General features: G+C 47.3%; 1 protein-coding gene across 1 annotated transcript in view; it reads right to left on the bottom strand.

The window, feature by feature from the left end:
• PROCA1 (protein interacting with cyclin A1) overlaps positions 1–8,408 on the bottom strand; it is a 54,450-nt gene extending 46,042 nt beyond the window's left edge. Inside the window, exon 1 of the mRNA XM_068270150.1 lies at positions 7,936–8,408. Within this exon, the coding sequence (XP_068126251.1) occupies positions 7,936–8,377 (442 nt within the window). The 5' untranslated portion in view covers positions 8,378–8,408. The remainder of the gene's footprint in view (positions 1–7,935) is intronic.
• Between the last annotated feature and the right edge of the window lie 11,479 nt (positions 8,409–19,887).

Here is a 19,887-nt window from a genome sequence, read left to right as displayed (position 1 = left end):
CTACATACCCACCCACCCGGCTACCTACCTAACCACCCACCCACCAGGCTACCTACCTACCTACTACCTACCGGGCTAGTTACCAACTGACCAGGCTACCTAACCACCCGGCTACCAACCCACCTACCTACCCACCCACCAGGCTACCTTCCCACCCGGCTACCCACCCACCAGGCTACCTACCTAAAGACCCACCAGGCTACCTACCCACCCACCTGGCTACCTACCTAACCACCCGGCTACCTACACACCCACCCGGCTACCTACCTAACCACCCACCCACCCGGCTACCTACCTACCTACCGGGCTAGTTACCAACCCACCAGGCTACCTAACCACCCGGCTACCTACCCACCTACCCACCTAGCTACCTACCCACCCACCAGGCTACCTACTCACCCTCCAGGCTACCTACCCAACTGGCTACCTACCCACCCACCAGGCTACCTACCCACGCAGCTACCCAGCCACCCACCCGGCTACCTACCCACCCACCAGGCTACCTACCCACCCGGCTAAGGGCTACCTACCTACCTACCCACCAGGCTGCCTACCTACCTACCCACCCACCAGGCTACCTACCTACCCACCAGGCTACCTACCTACCCACCCACCCGGCTACCTATCCACCCAACCACCCATGGGAGCTGCAAGCCGGATGGAGGCTGGGACAGGAGGTCTGCTGCTGCAGGTGAGTAAATGGTTTTTTTTTTTATTTATTTTAGCAGGTGTATGTTCTGGGCAGGTCTGCCACATGATTGCATGTATTTTCTGGGCAAATCTGCTACATGATTGCATGTATTTTCTTGGCATATCTGCCGACATGATTGCACGTATTTTCTGGGTATATCTGCCGACATGACTGCACGTATTTTCTGGGCATATCTGCCAACATGATTGCACGTATTTTCTGGGCATATCTGCCGTCATGATTGAATGTATTTTCTGGGCATATCTGCCGACATGATTGAATGTATTTTCTGGGCATATCTGCCGACATGATTGAATGTATTTTCTGAAACTGTATATAGAAGAAAAGAGCCATCCATATTGCATAAAGCAATCAAAATTGCATACAACAAGTCCGTGAAAAATAAGCAAATTTATTGGGGACATATCCCTTTAAAAACAATTAAAACATAGCAAGGGATACAGGTCTAGCGTCATGACAAATGACACATACAATAATGGTCATAATAGAATACATCAATTAATATAGCATAATGTGCAAGGATAATGAGGCAGAAAATCCAAATACACTCAATAACCTACGCTCGCCTAACACCATCTGTATCTGGCTGATCAATCAGTCACTGGGATAAATGCCCGTCAATAGCAGAAAATAGATAGAGTGCTTACCACCAAGATCCCCGCAAGACAGTCAGGCCAGTACCCCCCGCCGGATCTCACATGTATCGCAGACCCCTCTGCTTCGTTTACCCTCTGCTCTGCTTCGTTTACCTCTCTCCTGTCTGTTAGCGCCGCTCCTCTGCCTCCTCCGTATCGGCGCTATCTTCCCACGTCACTTCCCTCCAATCAGCGGGAGGGAAGGGACGCGGGCGGGTAGCGCTGATACAGAGGAGGCGGGGGAGTGGCGCTAACAGACAGGAGAGAGGTAAACATTGTGCTGGCGACACGCTGTGTGTTGCTAGCACTGCGTTGGGTATAGCGGCGCGCAGGGGGGTCTTGGAGGCACACCATGGGGCAACAGAGGCTCGTGTTAGTGTGCACAACCAGCCTCTGTGCCCCACTAGCATAAGTAAATCCCACCTCGGGTGCTCTTTAAGGCAATAACCCACTTTAGACCTGTCTGATTCTCAGCACAACCTCATAGTATATCTACAGATTTGTGTGCAGTGTATGGGGGAGATTGATCCCTCTTTGATCGGATTCAGATCAGAGAGAGCTTAATCTGTGTAGAACATTGGGTGGCAATCTAAACGTGAGAGGATGATCATCGCAGAGATTACAACCTTGAAGAGATTAACTTCGTTTCTGGTATTGGGGGCTCCAAAAAAGTGAGAGGAAATGTTCCCAATAGGGACAAAGGCAACAATAACTATCTGCTTTAACACCACCTGATACGCATTGTGAAGCTTTTTTTCATGTTTTAGATCAGTGGTGTCAACTCAAATACACAGTGAGCCAAAACTGAAAACTGGGACCAAGTTGTGGGCCAACCTTGGTGTCTAGTGGCCACCTTCCTCCCATATACCGTTCCCTGGTGTGTAATGGCCCCCACTCCTTCCTCTATGCAGTTCCTTGGTATCCAGTGGTTTTCCTCCCTCCTTTATACAGTTCCCTGGTGTCTAGTGTGCCCCCTCCCCTGCATAGTTTCCTGCTGTCTAGTGGTCTTCTCTCTCTCTCCTATACACTTCCCTGTTATCTAGAAGCCCTCCCTTCTCTATAGTTTCCTGGTATCTGGTGGTCTAGTGTTTCCCCCATCCCTCCAATATATCATCCCTGGTGGTCTAATGTCCCTCCCCCCCCCCATCCTGCGCTCTCACAGCCCCAGTATATGCAGAGTAGCAGTGCACTGGTACTGATACATCTCTCACCTCCTCAAGGCTCCATCTCTACTATACAGCGGATGCTCATTCTCCGCCAGTCTTGTTCTCCTTATGTCATGTCTAATCATGCAACTTGCAAGAGGAGAACAAACGTGATGAGCAAGCGCACAATGTAAAGAATGGATGAACATTGTTGGAGCCCTTAGGGGTTGCAGCTAATGCCGCACTGCTACTCTGCATATACTGGGTCTGGAAAGAGGGGGTGCATTGCACATCATTAGGATGCATGGGGGCCCCAGGCCAGCTGCATCAGAAACTATACGATAGCAGAGTGCCCATGCCCAAACTAAACCCCCTGGCACATCATAGCCACAATTTGCATTGTGGTCTATAGTACTGCTATAGTGCGCCTGTCACTCTCACACCCAAAATCTCTGCTTCCTGAGAAAGGAGCCATCTTTGCAATGAAAAGAGGTCATAGCCCAGAAAAATGGAGATTTCGCCATCCAATAGTGGAAAGTTTGTAATAAAACCATTACATATTCTCTGGATCAGGTATGATCTCCAGTGTTCTCCCAAGTCCTCTAGTCTTGGAAAAACTAGAGAGTAAATCAAGCCTGAAAAACTGGTGATGCCATATAACAGTAAAGGACAACTGAAGTGAGAAGAATATGGAGGCTGCCATATGTATTTCCTTTTAAACAATACCAGTTGCCTGGCAGCCCTGCTGGTCTATTTGGCTGCAGTAGTGTCTAAATCACACCAGAAACAAGCATGCAGCTAATCCTGTCAGATCTGCCAATAATATCAGAAACACCTGATCTGCTGCATGCTTGTTCGGGGTCGATGGACAATAGTATTATAGGCAGAGGATCAACAGGATAGCCAGGCAATTGGTATTGCTTAAAAGGAAATAAACATGGCAGCCTCCATATATCTATAACTTCAGTTGTCCTTTAAGAACATAAGGAATTTTATGGTTTGATGCTGTTGCTAGCTGATTTGGACCTTAAACATGTAGGCATTACTGCGGCTTGTAAATAATCCTCATTCTGTATCTGTGTAACCTGCAATTTCTTCCATTTTATAAGCGTACCAATTGCTTGACTGTCACACAGAGTGTAGCTTTGGTTGTGTCAGAACCTCACTTACTAATAATGCAGCTGGTGCAGTCAGAACACATTTGGGGTCATCTCGGGTCAGCGTTACAAAAGATACAGAGGGAAGAGGGGGACATTTATCTGCATTGATTTGCATGCCCTTTCACATTGCAAACATGTAGCTGCTTGTGTAGCCTTTGATGTGTGGCTGCCTTGGTTCCGGAACCCTTTCACTGAGGGAATTCCCAGTCCTGTTAGCAGGCTTTTCATTACTACTCATGTACCTAGCAACTCATTTGTGGGGGATCTCTCAGGGCTGCCTTCCAAATTCATTTTGTGAAAACCAAACAACTTCTGGGCTTCTATGGGGCTCCACATGGGGAAAATCTCAGGGCCTCCCCACCCCAGGTCCGATACTGGAGCATGAGAAGCACATGAGAGCTAACAGGAGATGCACACAGGGGGGATCATCAAATAATGGCGCAGGGAAATACACACACAGTAACATTGTTAGTAAAATATCGTTATTAAATAGCGATATTTTACTATGTCCAAACCCTACTCTCACACAGAACCCTCCCCCCGCCGCCTAACCATATCAGGCATCCCCTCCCTGCCAATGCCCGGACATGCCCAGCAGCGAGGACAAGGGTGTTTCTAGCCTTTTTATCACTCCAGACAAGAAGACCTGTGTCAACCCCCCTCCCCAAAGAAAAAGAAACACACACACCAAAGAATATGAACCATGTGGTGTATAAGGTGGTTGCTTTATACAGTGCCCGAGATACAAACAGCTGACCGATCCTGTCACATTTAGTTACTCACACCCTGCTCTCCCCCAGCTTAGTGTGCACTTGCAGAGTATATTGCAGTAGAAGCTGTGTTGTCACCATATTACCGCTAAGTCCAGTGCTATGCTTCCACCTGTCCTCTCACTGCTCACTGCTCGGCGTAGTGCCAAGCATCTCCTACCACATGTAGCATTACATGCGACATGAGGAGAGTGAGGTGTCAGCACTAGAGGGAGCAGGAAACAGACAGGATGGTCACACAGGCACAGCGCTGGACTCCGGCTGAGAGGTGACAGCACAGATTCTGCTGTACTATACTCTGCATTTACACACTAGGCAAGGGGATTGCAGGAGGGTGACAGGGACAGATAGTAGCACAAGGGGACATAAGGAGGCACAGGGTAGCAGAGAGAGGCAAAAAGGGGGACAGAAGAAGCCTAGGCACAGTGGGACAGAGGTATGCACAGAGTGGCAGACATAGTACAGGGGAACAGAAGGAGGCGCAAGGGGACAGAAAGAGGCACAGGAGGAGGCCTGAGAGGCAGAAGAAGTCACAAAGGGGAACAGAAGAAGGCACAAAGGGGGACAGAAGAAGGCACAAAGGGCCAGAAGGAATCACAAAGGAGGACAGAAGGAGGCACCGGGGGACTGAAGGTGGCACACAGGGAGGCAGAAGGAGGCACAAAGGGGGGACAGAAGGAGGCACAATGTGGACAGAATGAGGCACAAAGGGGGACAGAAAGAGGCTCAGGAGGATAAAAGGAGGCCAGGGCTGCTGAAGGAGGCACACAGGGGGACAGAGGAAGGCACAGGGGACATAAGGAGGGACAGAAGAAGGCGCACAGGAGGACTGAAGTAGGCGCACAGGAGGACTGAAGGAGGCACACAGGGGAACAGAAGGAGGCACAAAAGGTGACAGAAGGAGGCACAGGAGGACATAACAAGGCAAGGGGGACTGAAAGAGGCACAGGGGGACAGAAGTATGTACAGAGAGACAGGAGAAGGCACAAATGGGTACAGAAGAAGGCACAGGGGGGCAGAGGGAGGTGCAGGGGGGCAGAGATAGCACAGGGGGACTGAAGAGGCACATGAAGAAAGAAGGAGGCACAGAGGGAGACAGAAGGAGGCACAGGAGGACAGAAGGAGGCAGAGGGGGACTGAAGGAGGAACAAAGGGGCAGAGGTAGTAAAAGGGGACAAAAGGAGTCCTGCCCCCAGGACCAATGGCACTCCCGGCAATGGCCTGTAATACCTATGCCTAAAAAGACCCCTGAGCAAGGGCTAGGTAGGTCTTAGGCAATAAAAGCTGAGCCCAATCGTGTCCATGCTACTGTGCAGACACAAACCACCTGCACCTGTGGCGCAGCATGGACCTGATCGGGCTCAGCTATTCCTGCCAAAGCCTCAGCAGGTCCATGTTACTGTATAGGCATAGTGTATCTGTGCATTTGTGCTGAAGGTAGGATGACCACAGGACTTGTAATCACTTCCTTCATAATAAAGATAATTGGCCCCTATTCAATTCACTTGTTCTCTTATAGTGTAGAAGAAGTGAAAAAACGTCCCCCTACGGAGTAATCACTTCAGGAGGGGGAAGCCTCTGGATCCTAAAGAGGCTGCCCACGTTCTCCTTTGCAGCCTTGTTGCAGTGGTAAGACCCACAAAAGCCTGCTTGTTGGTGACTGTCGGTCTCTTGCGCATAAGCGATAGCTCCACTCCGCTCGGCTTTCTTTGGAAATAGATAGCAAGGCCGGATTGGGTCAGCGCTACTGTGCAGACGAGGCACCTGTGTGGTAGGGCTGGAATTTCTGCCGGAGACCAAGCGGGCTAGTGCGCATGCGCTTGAAGGCCAGTCTCCGAGGGTTCCAGCAGTGGAATGAAAATGCAAAGGATTATGGGAGAAGCCTCTTTAGGATTCAGAGACTTCCCCCCTCCTGAGGTGAGTACCACACAGGGGCACATTTCTTTCTCACAGCTTTACTATAAAAGAAATGTATATTTAAAACAATGTCTCCGGTTTAACTTACCTAAGGGTTCTTCCAGCCCACCCATAGTCCTCCTGGTCCTTCGCTGCCATTCTGCACGGCTCCCTTTAGCTGCTGTACCCCTCCGAAAGCTGCCTCCTCGATGTCGCTCCTGTTGACAGAAGCAATCTGTGCTTGTGCAGTACATAAAAATTCCAACTGCGCTTGTACCAGTTGTACCCAACTACGGAAGCGAAGTCGAGAAGGTGCACAGCCTTGGCTTAATCGCCCAGCTTTGTGGTACAGCGGCTGAAGCTAGCAGTGCGTAATAGCAGCGAGGGACAAGGAGGACTACTGCAGGCTAGACAGTGGTGTAGCTAAGGTGCTGTGGGCCCCGATGCAAGTTTTACAGTGGGGCCCCCCAAGCACTCTATACATAACAATTGCCACTGCGCACCAATACCTGCCAATGGCAACTACAGTGTCAGAGGTGCAAGAAGGGGATGGGGAGCAGTTTGTTAGTGATTACCACCATTCACCATTCACAGTATCTATAGAAGTGATAAATATGAGCACAGAACCAATAGAGAGCTAATACTGTAGTTGAGGGAGGGCCCTTCGGGGCCCCTCTGGCCCAAGGGCCCCGATGCGGTCGCTACCTCTGCACCCCCTATTGCTACGCATCTGGGGCTAGAAGAAGCCCTAGGTAGGTTAAACTGGGAAACATTTTTTACTTAACATACCCTTTGAAGGACAAATGAAATGAGAGGGCTATGGAGGCTGCCATATTTATTTCCTTTTAAGCAAAACCAGTTGCCTGGCTATCCTGCTTTTCCTTTACCTCTAATACTTTTAGCGCCATAGACCATGAGCAAGAAGAAGCATGCAGCAGATCAGCGGTTCCTGACATTTTTGTCACATCTGACAAGATAAGCTGCATGCTTGTTTCTGGTGTGATTTAGACATTACTGGAGCCAAATAGATCAGCTGGACAGTCAGACAACTGGCATTGTTAGAAGGAAATAAATGTCATAATGTTGTCCTTTAAGGCAGTGGGCGGCCATGTGCTAACAATTGCAGTGCCTTCCAAATCTGCACCAAGTCCTTTTCTACTAGGTGATATACATCCCATCAATAGAAGCTTTCTAAGCCACCAACAATCAAGAAAATACTCAATCATTTTGACAGTACTTTTTCACCTACTTTTTGGCACTTTAAATTGCTGAAGCGCTGAAAAGTTATTTTAAACAGAAGATGATCAAAATGATTTCCTACGAGCAAACTTAGGGAAAGTATTACGTTATTGAATAAGGGCCATTGCCCTACTACCTTACAAAGGGCAGCAGAATAATGATTGGTTACCAAATCCTACCTCCTTCACTCTTCCCACTTGCAAGAACTTAACTATTAGTTTCCATTCACCTTGACTGACAGATCCACAGTGGCTCCAGCAGTGATGTCCCCACACAGAAGCCCCCCCTGTATGCAGATCTGCACTGTGTGATGTAATAGTTCTGTTTTGATGGCTACACGCACTTTACATTACACTACAGTATGAACTTTATTCTTACCTAAATCATCCTCATCCTCTGCATTGTCCCCAGCTCCACACCACAGAGTCCCTGGGTAGGTGAAGCCTCTTTTGACCCTGGTATGATGATCCTTAGACTTTGTGCTGCTTTCAGGAGGATTAGATTGCAGGAAGAATTCGCATACCATTCTAGCTTCCGCAAATCCCCCAAAGTGATGGTACCATTCATCTTCTCCTCTGCCATTGGTGCATCTGGACAAGAAGGAGCTGACTTTCCCCTCATCCTTACTCACAAAGCAGGAGAGCAGCTGCTTCCCTCCATCCCACTTGGAGGTGACCAGCTCTTTGCCATCTGTGACCCGGTGCTTCAAGTATTGTCCATGGACTGAGAGCTGAGCACACTCCCGTTCAGACGTGCCGCTCTGCTGACCGGGAACCCCCAGCACCAAACACATCAGCAGAATAGCCAGGAGCTCCAGCATGGTTTCAGTTCAGCACCACATCCAGGAACAGCAGCCACCCTCCCTGGAAGCAGCATTTATACGGTTTACAAGGTGGCCTGATTGTCACGAAGGAGGTGCCTTTTTTCTGCCTCTACCAAACTTCTGCAGGACCTCGCTGTCCCGTGTCGTTACAGTCCACATATCTCAGAACTCTGCAGAGCCAAAGCAATACATGAGGGCTTCACTATTGAAATAATCACATTTGCAGTTTCAAGTGAAATGGAGATTCCTCAATTCAATAATCTCCGGATTTCACTTTTCACCACAAATATTATGGGAAGCGAGCATGCCTTCTCACTCGTTTATTTAATACGCCTTCTCACTCGTTTATAATACGCCTTCTCACTCGTTTATAATAGTGATGCTATCTCCTTTCATGCATTGAAATAGCTGTCTATTGTTTTGGGACTGGAGTGAATGGATGAATCTGGGACACACCTACTGACAGCTGCTCAGAAATGTATAGCACAGACTGCTCTTTCTTTAACCCCACGGTCACATTTTACAAAAATCTACACATCCTCTAAGGGGACAGGGTAAGATTTATTATTCAGCAACCCCCTCAACCATTTAGGATGCTCCAGATTTCCATGTGCTGCAGCTGCACCCAGAACAGCAACACCTCTCCCAGGAGCCACACGTTTTCAATGTTAAAGGAACACTATGGTGAAAAATTGTAAAATTTAAAATATGTGTAAACATAGACAAATAAGAAGTACGTTTTTTTTTCCAAAGTAAAATGAGCTATACATTACGTTTCTCCTATATTGCTGTCACTTACAGTAGGTAGTAGAAATCTGACAGAAGCGACAGATTTTGGACTAGACTATCTTCATGGGAGATTCTCAGCAAGGTTGTTATTCTTTATAAAGGTATTCCCTAAAAAAAAGATTTAAAGGGAACCTGAAGTGAGTAAAATTATTTAAAATAAACACGAGGTAACTTCAAATGAACATTACATAAAGTGGCTTACAAAAGTATTCAGCCCCCTTGAAGTTTTCCACATTTTGTCACATTACTGCCACAAACATGATTCAATTTAACCAGAATTCCATGTGAAAGACCAAAGCAAAGTGGTGTACCCGTGAGAAGTGGAAAGAAAATCATACATGATTCCAAACATTTTTTACAAATCAATAACTGCAAAGTGGGGTGTGCGTAATTATTCAGCCCCTTAAGTCAATACTTTGTAGAACCACCTTTTGCTGCAATTACAGCTGCCAGTCTTTTAGGGTATGTCTCTACCAGCTTTGCACATCTAGAGACTGAAATCCTTGCCCATTCTTCTTTGCAAGACAGCTCCAGCTTAGTCAGATTAGATGGACAGCGTTTGTGAACAGCAGTTTTCAGATCTTGCCACAGATTCTCGATTGGATTTAGATCTGGACTTTGACTGGGCCATTCTAACACATGGATATGTTTTGTTTTAAACCATTCCATTGTTGCCCTGGCTTTATGTTTAGAGTTGTTGTCCTGCTGGAAGGTGAACCTCCACCCCAGTCTGAAGTCTTTTGCAGACTCCAAGAGGTTTTCTTCCAAGATTGCCCTGTATTTGGCTCCATCCATCTTCCCATCAACTTTGAGCAGCTTCCCTGTCCCTGCTGAAGAGAAGCAACCCCAGAGCATGATGCTGCCACCACCATATTTGACAGCGGGGATGGTGTGTTCTGAGTGATGTGCAGTGTTAGTTTTCTGCCACACATAGGGCCTGATTCACAAAGCGGTGCAAACACTTTGCACGCCTGTGAAAAGCCCTTTATCACGCCTAAACTTAGTTTAGGCGTGATCTGAAGGAATTCGCGCGAACTCCCGCACGCAAAGTTTTACGCGCGTGCGCTATGCGCGCAGCGCCCATTAAGCCCTATGGGACTTTGCGCGAGTTAGAGCACAAAGCGGTGATAACTTTGCTAGTGCAAAGGTTATCACGCCTAAAGTCTTTTAGGCGTGATAACTGAGTTATCACCGCTTTGTGAATCAGGCCCTTAGCATTTTGCATTTTGGCCAAAAAGTTCCATTTTGGTCTCATACGACCAGGGCACCTTCTTCCACATGTTTGCTGTGTCCCCCACGTGGCTTGTGGCAAACTGCAAACGGGACATCTTATACTTTTCTGTTAACAATGGCTTTCTTCTTGTCACTCTTCCATAAGAACCAACTTTGTGCAGTGCACAACTAATAGTTGTCCTATGGTGAGATTCCCCCACCTGAGCTGTAGATCTCTGCAGCTCGTCCAGAGTAACCATGGGCCTCTTGACTGCATTTCTGATTAGCGCTCTCCTTGTTCGGCCTGTGAGTTTAGGTGGACAGCCTTGTCTTGGTAGGTTTACAGTTGTGCCATACTCCTTCCATTTCTGAATGATCGCTTGAACAGTGCTCCGTGGGATGTTCAAGGCTTTGGAAATCTTTTTGTAGCCTAAGCCTGCTTTAAATTTCTCAATAACTTTATCCCTGACCTGTCTGGTGTGTTCTTTGGACTTCATGGTGTTGTTGCTCCCAATATTCTCTTAGACAACCTTGGAGGCCGTCACAGAGCAGCTGTATTTTTACTGACATTAGATTACACATAGGTGCACTCTATTTAGTCATTAGCACTCATCAGGCAATGTCTATGGGCAATTGACTGCACTCAGACCAAAGGGGGCCGAATAATTACGCACACTCCACTTAGTGATTTGTAAAAAATGTTTGGAATCATGTATGATTTTTGTTTCACTTCTCATATGTACACCACTTTGTATTGGTCTTTCACGTGAAATTCCAATAAAATTGATTAAGGTTTGTGGCAGTAATGTGACAAAATGTGGAAAACTTCAAGGGGGCCAAATACTTTTGCAAGCCACTGTACTTACCTCACCATTAGTTCCTCTCCGAAGTCCACCATTTTGTTCTGACAATGATCCTTTCCAGTTCTGACAAAATTTTGTCAAAACTGAAATATAGCAGTTGCTTTCAGTTATATATCAGTTGCTGTCAGTTAGGGATAAGAGGAAAACTGATGTGCCAGGTAATGTCCATGTTTCCCTATGGCTCAAGTGGGCAATGTTACAATTCAACAGTGTGCTGACCAGAAAGCTGTTATGGGGTTATGGCCATTTTCAAAATGGAGGACGGAGAATTCCATTGATCACAGTGGACAAACAGGACGCAGGAGAGGAGAAAGAGATTGAGGAGTAGACTACACGGGAGGCAAGTAGGACTTATGTATGTTTATTTTGACTTTTAATTTTCAGTTCAGGTTTTCTTTAAGGGCCTGTTTCCACTACACGCAGATTTGATGTAGATTGGATGCAGAAAAACTGATTCCAATGAATGTCTATGGGCCTGTTTCCACTAAACGCGATTATTCTGATGCAGATTTTCCCATAGGCATTCATTGGAGTCAGTTTTTCTGCATCCATTCTACATCCAATCTGCGTGTAGTGGAAACAGGCCCTAAACAAAGATGCTGGCCAGCTTCCCTGCTTGCTAAACAGTTTTTTTTTGGCAGTCGGACAGAGCAACTGCCATCCACTAAGAGCTTTTGAAAATAAATAAATACCTGAGAATCCCCTATGAAGAGATGCACTAGTGAGTCCAAAACCTGTCGTATCTGTCAGATTTCTACTACCTACTGTAAGTGACAGCAACATAGGAGAAAAGTAATTTATGGCTCATTTTACTCTGGAAAAAAACGTACTTCTTATTTGTATATGTTTGCACATATTTTAAATTTTACTATTTTTGCCGTAGTGCCCCTTTAATAACCAAATTTTGTCTCTCCTATATTTATCTCTTCTCTCAGGTGGCGCACCCCCTTATTCCACCAGCTGTCCCCTAGCCCTGCAAAGCCTTTGCAGCAAGTAAATCCAGTGGTGTACATGTACTGCATAGGTGTGTATTGACCTCATAAGCCCCGCCCCTTCATCCTAATGGTTCAGCCCAAGCCGCCAAATAGTCTCTCCTACCGCCTCTTAGACGCCAGTTTAGCCTGGGGACCGAGGTCGGGTCTGACTCCTGTGGCTGTGACAGACAGCAGCTTGAGGTGAGCTAGCTCAGCCCAGTGTTCAGCAGGCTAGAGCTTAGCAGGCCAGCTCAGCGCAGCGCTCAGCAGCCCAGGCCAGCTCCTCTCAGCCCAGCCCAGGCCTAGTGAGTAGATAAGGGGAAAGGCCATGGAAACAATATACAGTGGCTTGCAAAAGTATTCGGCCCCCTTGAAGTTTTCCACATTTTGTCACATTACTGCCACAAACATGAATCAATTTTATTGGAATTCCATGTGAAAGACCAAAACAAAGTGGTGTACATGTGAGAAGTGGAACGAAAATCATACATCATTCCAAACATTTTTTTACAAATCAATAACTGCAAAGTGGGGTGTGCGTAAATTATTCAGCCCTCTTTGGTCTGAGTGCAGTCAGTTGCCCATAGACATTGCCTGATGAGTGCTAATGACTAAATAGAGTGCACCTGTGTGTAATCTAATGTCAGTACAAATACAGCTGCTCTGTGACGGCCTCAGAGGTTTTCTAAGAGAATCTTGGGAGCAACAACACCATGAAGTCCAAAGAACACACCAGACAGGTCAGGGATAAAGTTATTAAGAAATTTAAAGCAGGCTTAGGCTACAAAAAGATTTCCAAAGCCTTGAACATCCCACGGAGCACTGTTCAAGTGATCATTCAGAAATGGAAGGAGTATGGCACAACTGTAAACCTACCAAGACAAGGCCGTCCACCTAAACTTATGGGCCGAACAAGGAGAGCGCTGATCAGAAATGCAGTCAAGAGGCCCATGGTGACTCTGGACGAGCTGCAGAGATCTACAGCTCAGGTGGGGGAATCTGTCCATAGGATAACTATTAGTCGTGCACTGCACAAAGTTGGTTCTTATGGAAGAGTGACAAGAACAAAGCCATTGTTAACAGAAAAGCATAAGAAGTTCCATTTGCAGTTTGCCACAAGCCATGTGGGGGACTCAGCAAACATGTGGAAGAAGGTGCTCTGGTCGGATGAGACCAAAATGGAACTTTTTGTCCAAAATGCAAAACGCTATGTGTGGCAGAAAACTAACACTGCACATCACTCAGAACACACCATCCCCACTGTCAAATATCGTGGTGGCAGCATCATGCTCTAGGGTGGCTTCTCTTCAGCAGGGACAGGGAAGCTGGTCAACGTTGATGGGAAGATGGATGGAGCCAAATACAGGGCAATCAGGGGCGTAGCAATAGGGGGTGCAGAGGTAGCGACCGCATCGGGGCCCTTGGGCCAGAGGGGCCCCGAAGGGCCCTCCCTTAACTACAGAATTAGCTCTCTATTGGTCCTATGCTCATAATAATGACTTCTGTAGATACTTTGAATAGTGGTTAACATTTACAAACTGTTCCCCATCCCCTTCTTGCACCTCTGACACTGTAGTTGCCATTGGCAGATTTTGGTGTGCCGTATAAATTGTTATGTATAGAGTGCTTGGGGGGCCCCATTGTAAAACTTGCATCGGGGCCCACAGCTCCTTAGCTACGCCACTGAGGGCAATTATGGAAGAAAACCTCTTGGAGACTGCAAAAGATTTGAGACTGGGGCGGAGGTTCACCTTCCAGCAGGACAACGACCCAAAACATAAAGCCAGGGCAACAATGGAATGGTTTAAAACAAAACATATCCATGTGTTAGAATGGCCCAGTCAAAGTCCAGATCTAAATCCAATCGAGAATCTGTGGCAAGATCTGAAAACTGCTGTTCACAAACGCTGTCCATCTAATCTGACTGAGCTGGAGCTGTTTTGCAAAGAAGAATGGGCAAGGATTTCAGTCTCTAGATGTGCAAAGCTGGTAGAGACATACCCTAAAAAATTGGCAGCTGTAATTGCAACAAAAGGTGGTTCTACAAAGTATTGACTTAAGGTGCTGAATAATTACGCACACCCAACTTTGCAGTTATTGATTTGTAAAAAATTTTTGGAATCATGTATGAGTTTCGTTCCACTCAGGGGCGTAGGAATAGGCCCTGCAGCCCCTGCGCCCGCGGGGGGGCCCGGCCCCCCCCTGGGGCCCGCTTGGGGCCGTTTTGTGGGTGCTGGAGGGGTGGCAGCATGAGGGGAAAGCCTTGCCCACAGTCGGCGGGGAGAGGGGTAGTTCCCCCCTCTCCCTCACCTCGGGGCTCTCCCCTCTGTGCTCCCCTCCAGCTCGTAAGTGTCTGTGGGGCTGTGGTGGGCAGCGAGCGGCGGGCAGATACATACCTGCTTCCGTGCGTTCCATCGGAGACTTCTCCCTCTAGCGGCTGACGTCACTTCCGGAAGTGACGTCAGCCGCTAGAGGGAGAAGTCTCCAATGGAACGCACGGAAGCAGGTATGTATCTGCCCGCCGCTCGCTGCCCACCACAGCCCCACATTATTGCTGCCCTCATTACGATTTTCAGGTGTCTGCTGCCCACATTACGATTTTCAGGTGTCTGCTGCCCTCATTACGATTTTCAGGTGTCTGCTGCCCTCATTACGATTTTCAGGTGTCTGCTGCCCACATTGTGATTTTCAGGTGTCTGCTGCCCTCATTACGATTTTCAGGTGTCTGCTGCCCTCATTACGATTTTCAGGTGTCTGCTGCCCACATTGTGATTTTCAGGTGTCTGCTGCCCACATTACGATTTTCTGGTGTCTGCTGCCCTCATTACGATTTTCTGGTGTCTGCTGCCCTCATTACGATTTTCTGGTGTCTGCTGCCCACATTACGATTTTCAGGTGTCTGCTGCCCACATTACGATTTTCAGGTGTCTGCTGCCCTCATTACGATTTTCAGGTGTCTGCTGCCCTCATTACGATTTTCAGGTGTCTGCTGCCCACATTGTGATTTTCAGGTGTCTGCTGCCCACATTACGATTTTCTGGTGTCTGCTGCCCTCATTACGATTTTCTGGTGTGTGCTGCCCACATTATGATTTTCTGGTGTCTGCTGCCCACATTACGATTTTCAGGTGTCTGCTGCCCACATTACGATTTTCAGGTGTCTGCTGCCCTCATTACGATTTTCAGGTGTCTGCTGCCCTCATTACGATTTTCAGGTGTCTGCTGCCCACATTACGATTTTCAGGTGTCTGCTGCCCACATTGCGATTTTCAGGTGTCTGCTGCCCACATTGCGATTTTCTGGTGTCTGCTGCCCACATTACGATTTTCTGGTGTATGCTGCCCACATTAGGATTTTCTGGTGACTGCTGCCCACATTGCGATTTTCTGGTGACTGCTGCCCACATTGCGATTTTCTGGTGACTGCTGCCCACATTGCGATTTTCTGGTGACTGCTGCCCACATTAGGATTTTCTGGTGTCTGCTGCCCACATTACGACATTCTGGTGACTGACTGCTGCCCACATTAGGATTTTCTGGTGACTGCTGCCCACATTACGATATTCTGGTGACTGCTGCCCACATTAGGATTTTCTGGTGACTGATGCCCACATTGCAATTTTCTGGTGACTGCTGCCCAGATGGCGATTTTCTGGTGACTGCTGCCCACATTGCGATTTTCTGGCCCACATTACGATTTTCTGGTGAACACTGCCCACGTTACGATTGTCTGGTGAATGCTGTCCACGTTACGATTTTCTGGTGAACGCTGCCCACATTACGATTTTCTGGCCCACATTACGATTTTCTGGTGAACACTGCCCAAGTTACGATTGTCTGGTGAATGCTGTCCATGTTACAATTTTCTGGTGAACTCTGCCCACATTACGATTTTCTGTCCCACATTACGATATTCTGGTGAACGCTGCCCACATTACGATTGTCTGGTAAATGCTGCCCACGTTACAATTTTCTGGTGACTGCTGCTCACGTTACTATTTTCTGGTGACTGGTGCCCACATTACGATTTTCTGGTGAACTCTGCCCACATTATGATTTTCTAAAGGCCCACATTACGATTTTCTGGTGAACTCTGCCCACATTACGATTTTCTGGCCCACATTACGATTGTCTGGTAAAATGCTGCCCACTTTACAATTAATTTACAGTGAAACGCTGCCCCATTACGATTATTTGGCACCTATGGGGGGGGCCCCATCCAAATATTCGCAGGGGGGCCCAGTGATTTCTAGTTACGCCCCTGGTTCCACTTCTCACGTGTACACCACTTTGTATTGGTCTTTCACGTGGAATAAAATTGATTCATGTTTGTGGCAGTAATGTGACAAAATGTGGAAAACTTCAAGGGGGCCGAATACTTTTGCAAGCCACTGTATATTGACTGTGTGTGTGGCTGTGAGTGTGAGATCCTGATTTCACTGTATGCGGTGTTTCTAATTTCTGGACAAAGTGAAATTGTAGAGAGGTCAGAGCTGAAGGCGGGGCAAACAGCACTAAATTATTTTTATTGTAAGCAGCGCAGCAGGTGGATGCTCCACCGATATATACACCTGCAGGTATACGAACTGTGCATGATGGACTGTTTATGAGCATTCACCTAGATGTTCAGACTGGAAACGCGTACATTTGAAAAGGGTTCCTGGAAAAAAGGGCTCCTGATATAGACGAAAAAAGACAGATTCGGCTACAAAGGGCACCTAGTGTAGCTCATATGTCAAATTCAGCTACAAAGGGTGCCTGGTGTAGCCCATATGCCAAATTCGGCTACAAATGGCGCCTGGTGCAGCCGAAAAGCTAGTTTTAGTTTATAAAAAGGATGCTGTTATAGGCAAAATTTGTTGGGCTATAAAAGGGCTCTGGATATAGCTGAACTTCTCCCTATGCTCACACAGAACCCTCCCCCGGTGGTGCCTAACCCTAAAACCCCCCTGGTGGTGCCTAACCCTAAGCCTCCTGGTGATGCCTAACCCTAATCCCTCCATGGTGGTGCCTAACCCTCATCCCCTTGGTGGTGCCTAACCCTAACCCTCCCTGGCAAACCTAACCCTAAGACAGCCCCTGGTGATTACTATGACCTAACTTCTCACTTCCTACTCTCACACAGAACCCTCCCCTAACCACCCCTGGTGGTGCCAAATCCTAAGACCCCCCAGGTGGTGCCTAGCCCTAAGACTCTCCTAGTGCCTAACCCTAACCCCCCTTGGTGGTGCCTAAACCTAAGACCCCGCTGGTTGTGCCTGACCCTAAGACCCCCCCTGGCGATGACTATGACCTAACTTCTCCCTACTCTCACACAGAACCCTCCCCTGGTGGTGCCTAACCCTAACCCCCCTGGTTATGCCTAACCCTAAGACCCACCTTGGTGGTGCCTAACCCTGAGTCCCCCCTGGTAGTGCCTAACCCTAAGACCCCCCTGGTGGTGCCTAACCCTAAGACCCCGCCTGGTGGTGCCTAACCCTAAGACCCCCTGATGATTACTATGACCTAACTTCTCCTAATAACGAATCATTGTCTGTTTATCCTTGAGGGAGGTAAGTCCACCAACTCCCCCCTTTTTAAACAGTTTTTAGACGTTTTTACTCTATTTTGGCGCCTCTGTTCAAAGCTTTGCATCTAGTCTAGTCCACCCTTGGTGAAGGGGTGTTATCCCCAATTCTTCCTGTCTACAGAGAGCGACTTCTTATACCTGAGTGGGGTCAGGCTATAATTCTCCCCATCTGCGCTTAAAGTGGTTGCCTGGCTGGCAACACATATTTGTGAGCATATATTCAGTATTTAACATTTCACCATCCGCATTGGAATTACTACACTATATTGGGCTCTCGGTTTTCTTCTTTTGTTCTACATGTAATCGAAAACCTTGTAGCCAAAAGAAAACTCGGGAGCCCTTTTCACCACCTTGTAGCCCATATTTGCAGAAATAACATTGAAGTCTATGGAGGAGCACTTTTAATACAGATGGCTCAGGAGCCCTTTTCAACTGATTCCACTGGAAACTCCTGCCTATTGCTCTGTAATGACCCTTAAAGTGAACCTGAGATGGTTCACGAGGGCTTATTTATACTTACCTGGGGCTTCCTCAAGCCCCATGAGCAAAGTGGCCTCCCATGCTGTTCTCCTCGGCCCCTTCGTTCTGCTGCTATGACTCCCATTAATCCAGGCAGTCGCAGCCCTCTGCGCATGCGTGGCTTGGCCGCACGTGCACCCTTCGTCGTGCTCCCATCGACTGGGGCGCCTGCGTAGTAGTCCTTTTAAAAAAAATTCCTATTTCCTTGATTCATCCCCCCCCCCCTTCACTAAATTAGCCCTGGTCTGCGATGTACACAGAACATATATTTATGTAGACACTACACTCCCCAAGAACATGGTGAAGACCGGCACCATCATCTGTGTAACAAGCTCTTTTATTTGCTCAAAGCATATATAATAATACAGTGATCCAAAGTAGCGACGTTTCGAAGCTCAAGCGCTTCTTTATCAAGCCCTGCTGTTGTTGTGAATGTCAAAATTCAACTGGCATCAATGTACTTTATATACCTGACATGGATAGCAAGCAGCCAATCAGCTAATGCTGAACAAGCATCCAGTGACATCAGGTCCTGCTTAGCGGACCTGATGGCGAACTACACCAGCTGCCCTGTGATAGGACCATTTAAACATAGAGTCCTGCCGCTTCCTCACACCGCTCAGTCTGCTAAAGCGGCAGTCCTTCCCCCTTGCCGGGCTGCGTGCTGACGCACCACCCACAGACCGCCCAAGGCGGACCTGAGGGGGAACTGTCACACTACATAGGAGAGAGGGCGGAGATCACCGCTCTCTCCCCTTCTGCCAGGCAACTAGTGACACAGGCGGAAGAAAATCCGCCTGTATGTCACTGTAGATAAAAAATAATAGGGAAAAATGACAGCACCGCCCAGCCCGCTGCTGAAACCTATGATAAAACCCACTATGTGCGGAAAGCTGTCATTAAACGGTGTTAAGAACAATATAATTGTTCTATAGATACAACATCGTTACAAAGTCAGAAAGGGGAATGTTAACCACTTGAGGACCGTGGGCTTTAACCCCCTTAAGGACCAGGCACTTTTTTCCATTCAGACCACTGCAGCTTTCACGGTTTATTGCTCGCTCATACAACCTACCACCTAAATGAATTTTGGCTCCTTTTCTTGTCACTAATAAAGCTTTCTTTTGGTGCTATTTGATTGCTGCTGCGATTGTTACTTTTTATTATATTCATCAAAAAAGACATGAATTTTGGCAAAAAAAATGATTTTTTTAACTTTCTGTGCTGACATTTTTCAAATAAAGTAAAATTTCTGTATACATGCAGCACGAAAAATGTGGACAAACATGTTTTTGATTAAAAAAAAACAACCATTTAGCCTATATTTATTGGTTTGGGTAAAAGTTATAGCGTTTACAAACTATGGTGCAAAAAGTGAATTTTCCCATTTTCCAGCATCTCTGATTTTTCTGACCCCCTGTCATGTTTCATGAGGGGCTAGAATTCCAGGATAGTATAAATACCCCCCAAATGACCCCATTTTGGAAAGAAGACATCCCAAAGTATTCACTGAGAGGTATAGTGAGTTCACAGTTTTCATAGTTTTGTCACAAGTAAGCGGAAAATGACACTTTGTGACAAAA

The sequence above is a fragment of the Hyperolius riggenbachi genome, chromosome 2 (assembly GCF_040937935.1).
Source record: "Hyperolius riggenbachi isolate aHypRig1 chromosome 2, aHypRig1.pri, whole genome shotgun sequence".
NCBI classification, from domain to species: domain Eukaryota; kingdom Metazoa; phylum Chordata; class Amphibia; order Anura; family Hyperoliidae; genus Hyperolius; species Hyperolius riggenbachi.
This window is presented reverse-complemented; position numbering and strand designations above follow the sequence as displayed.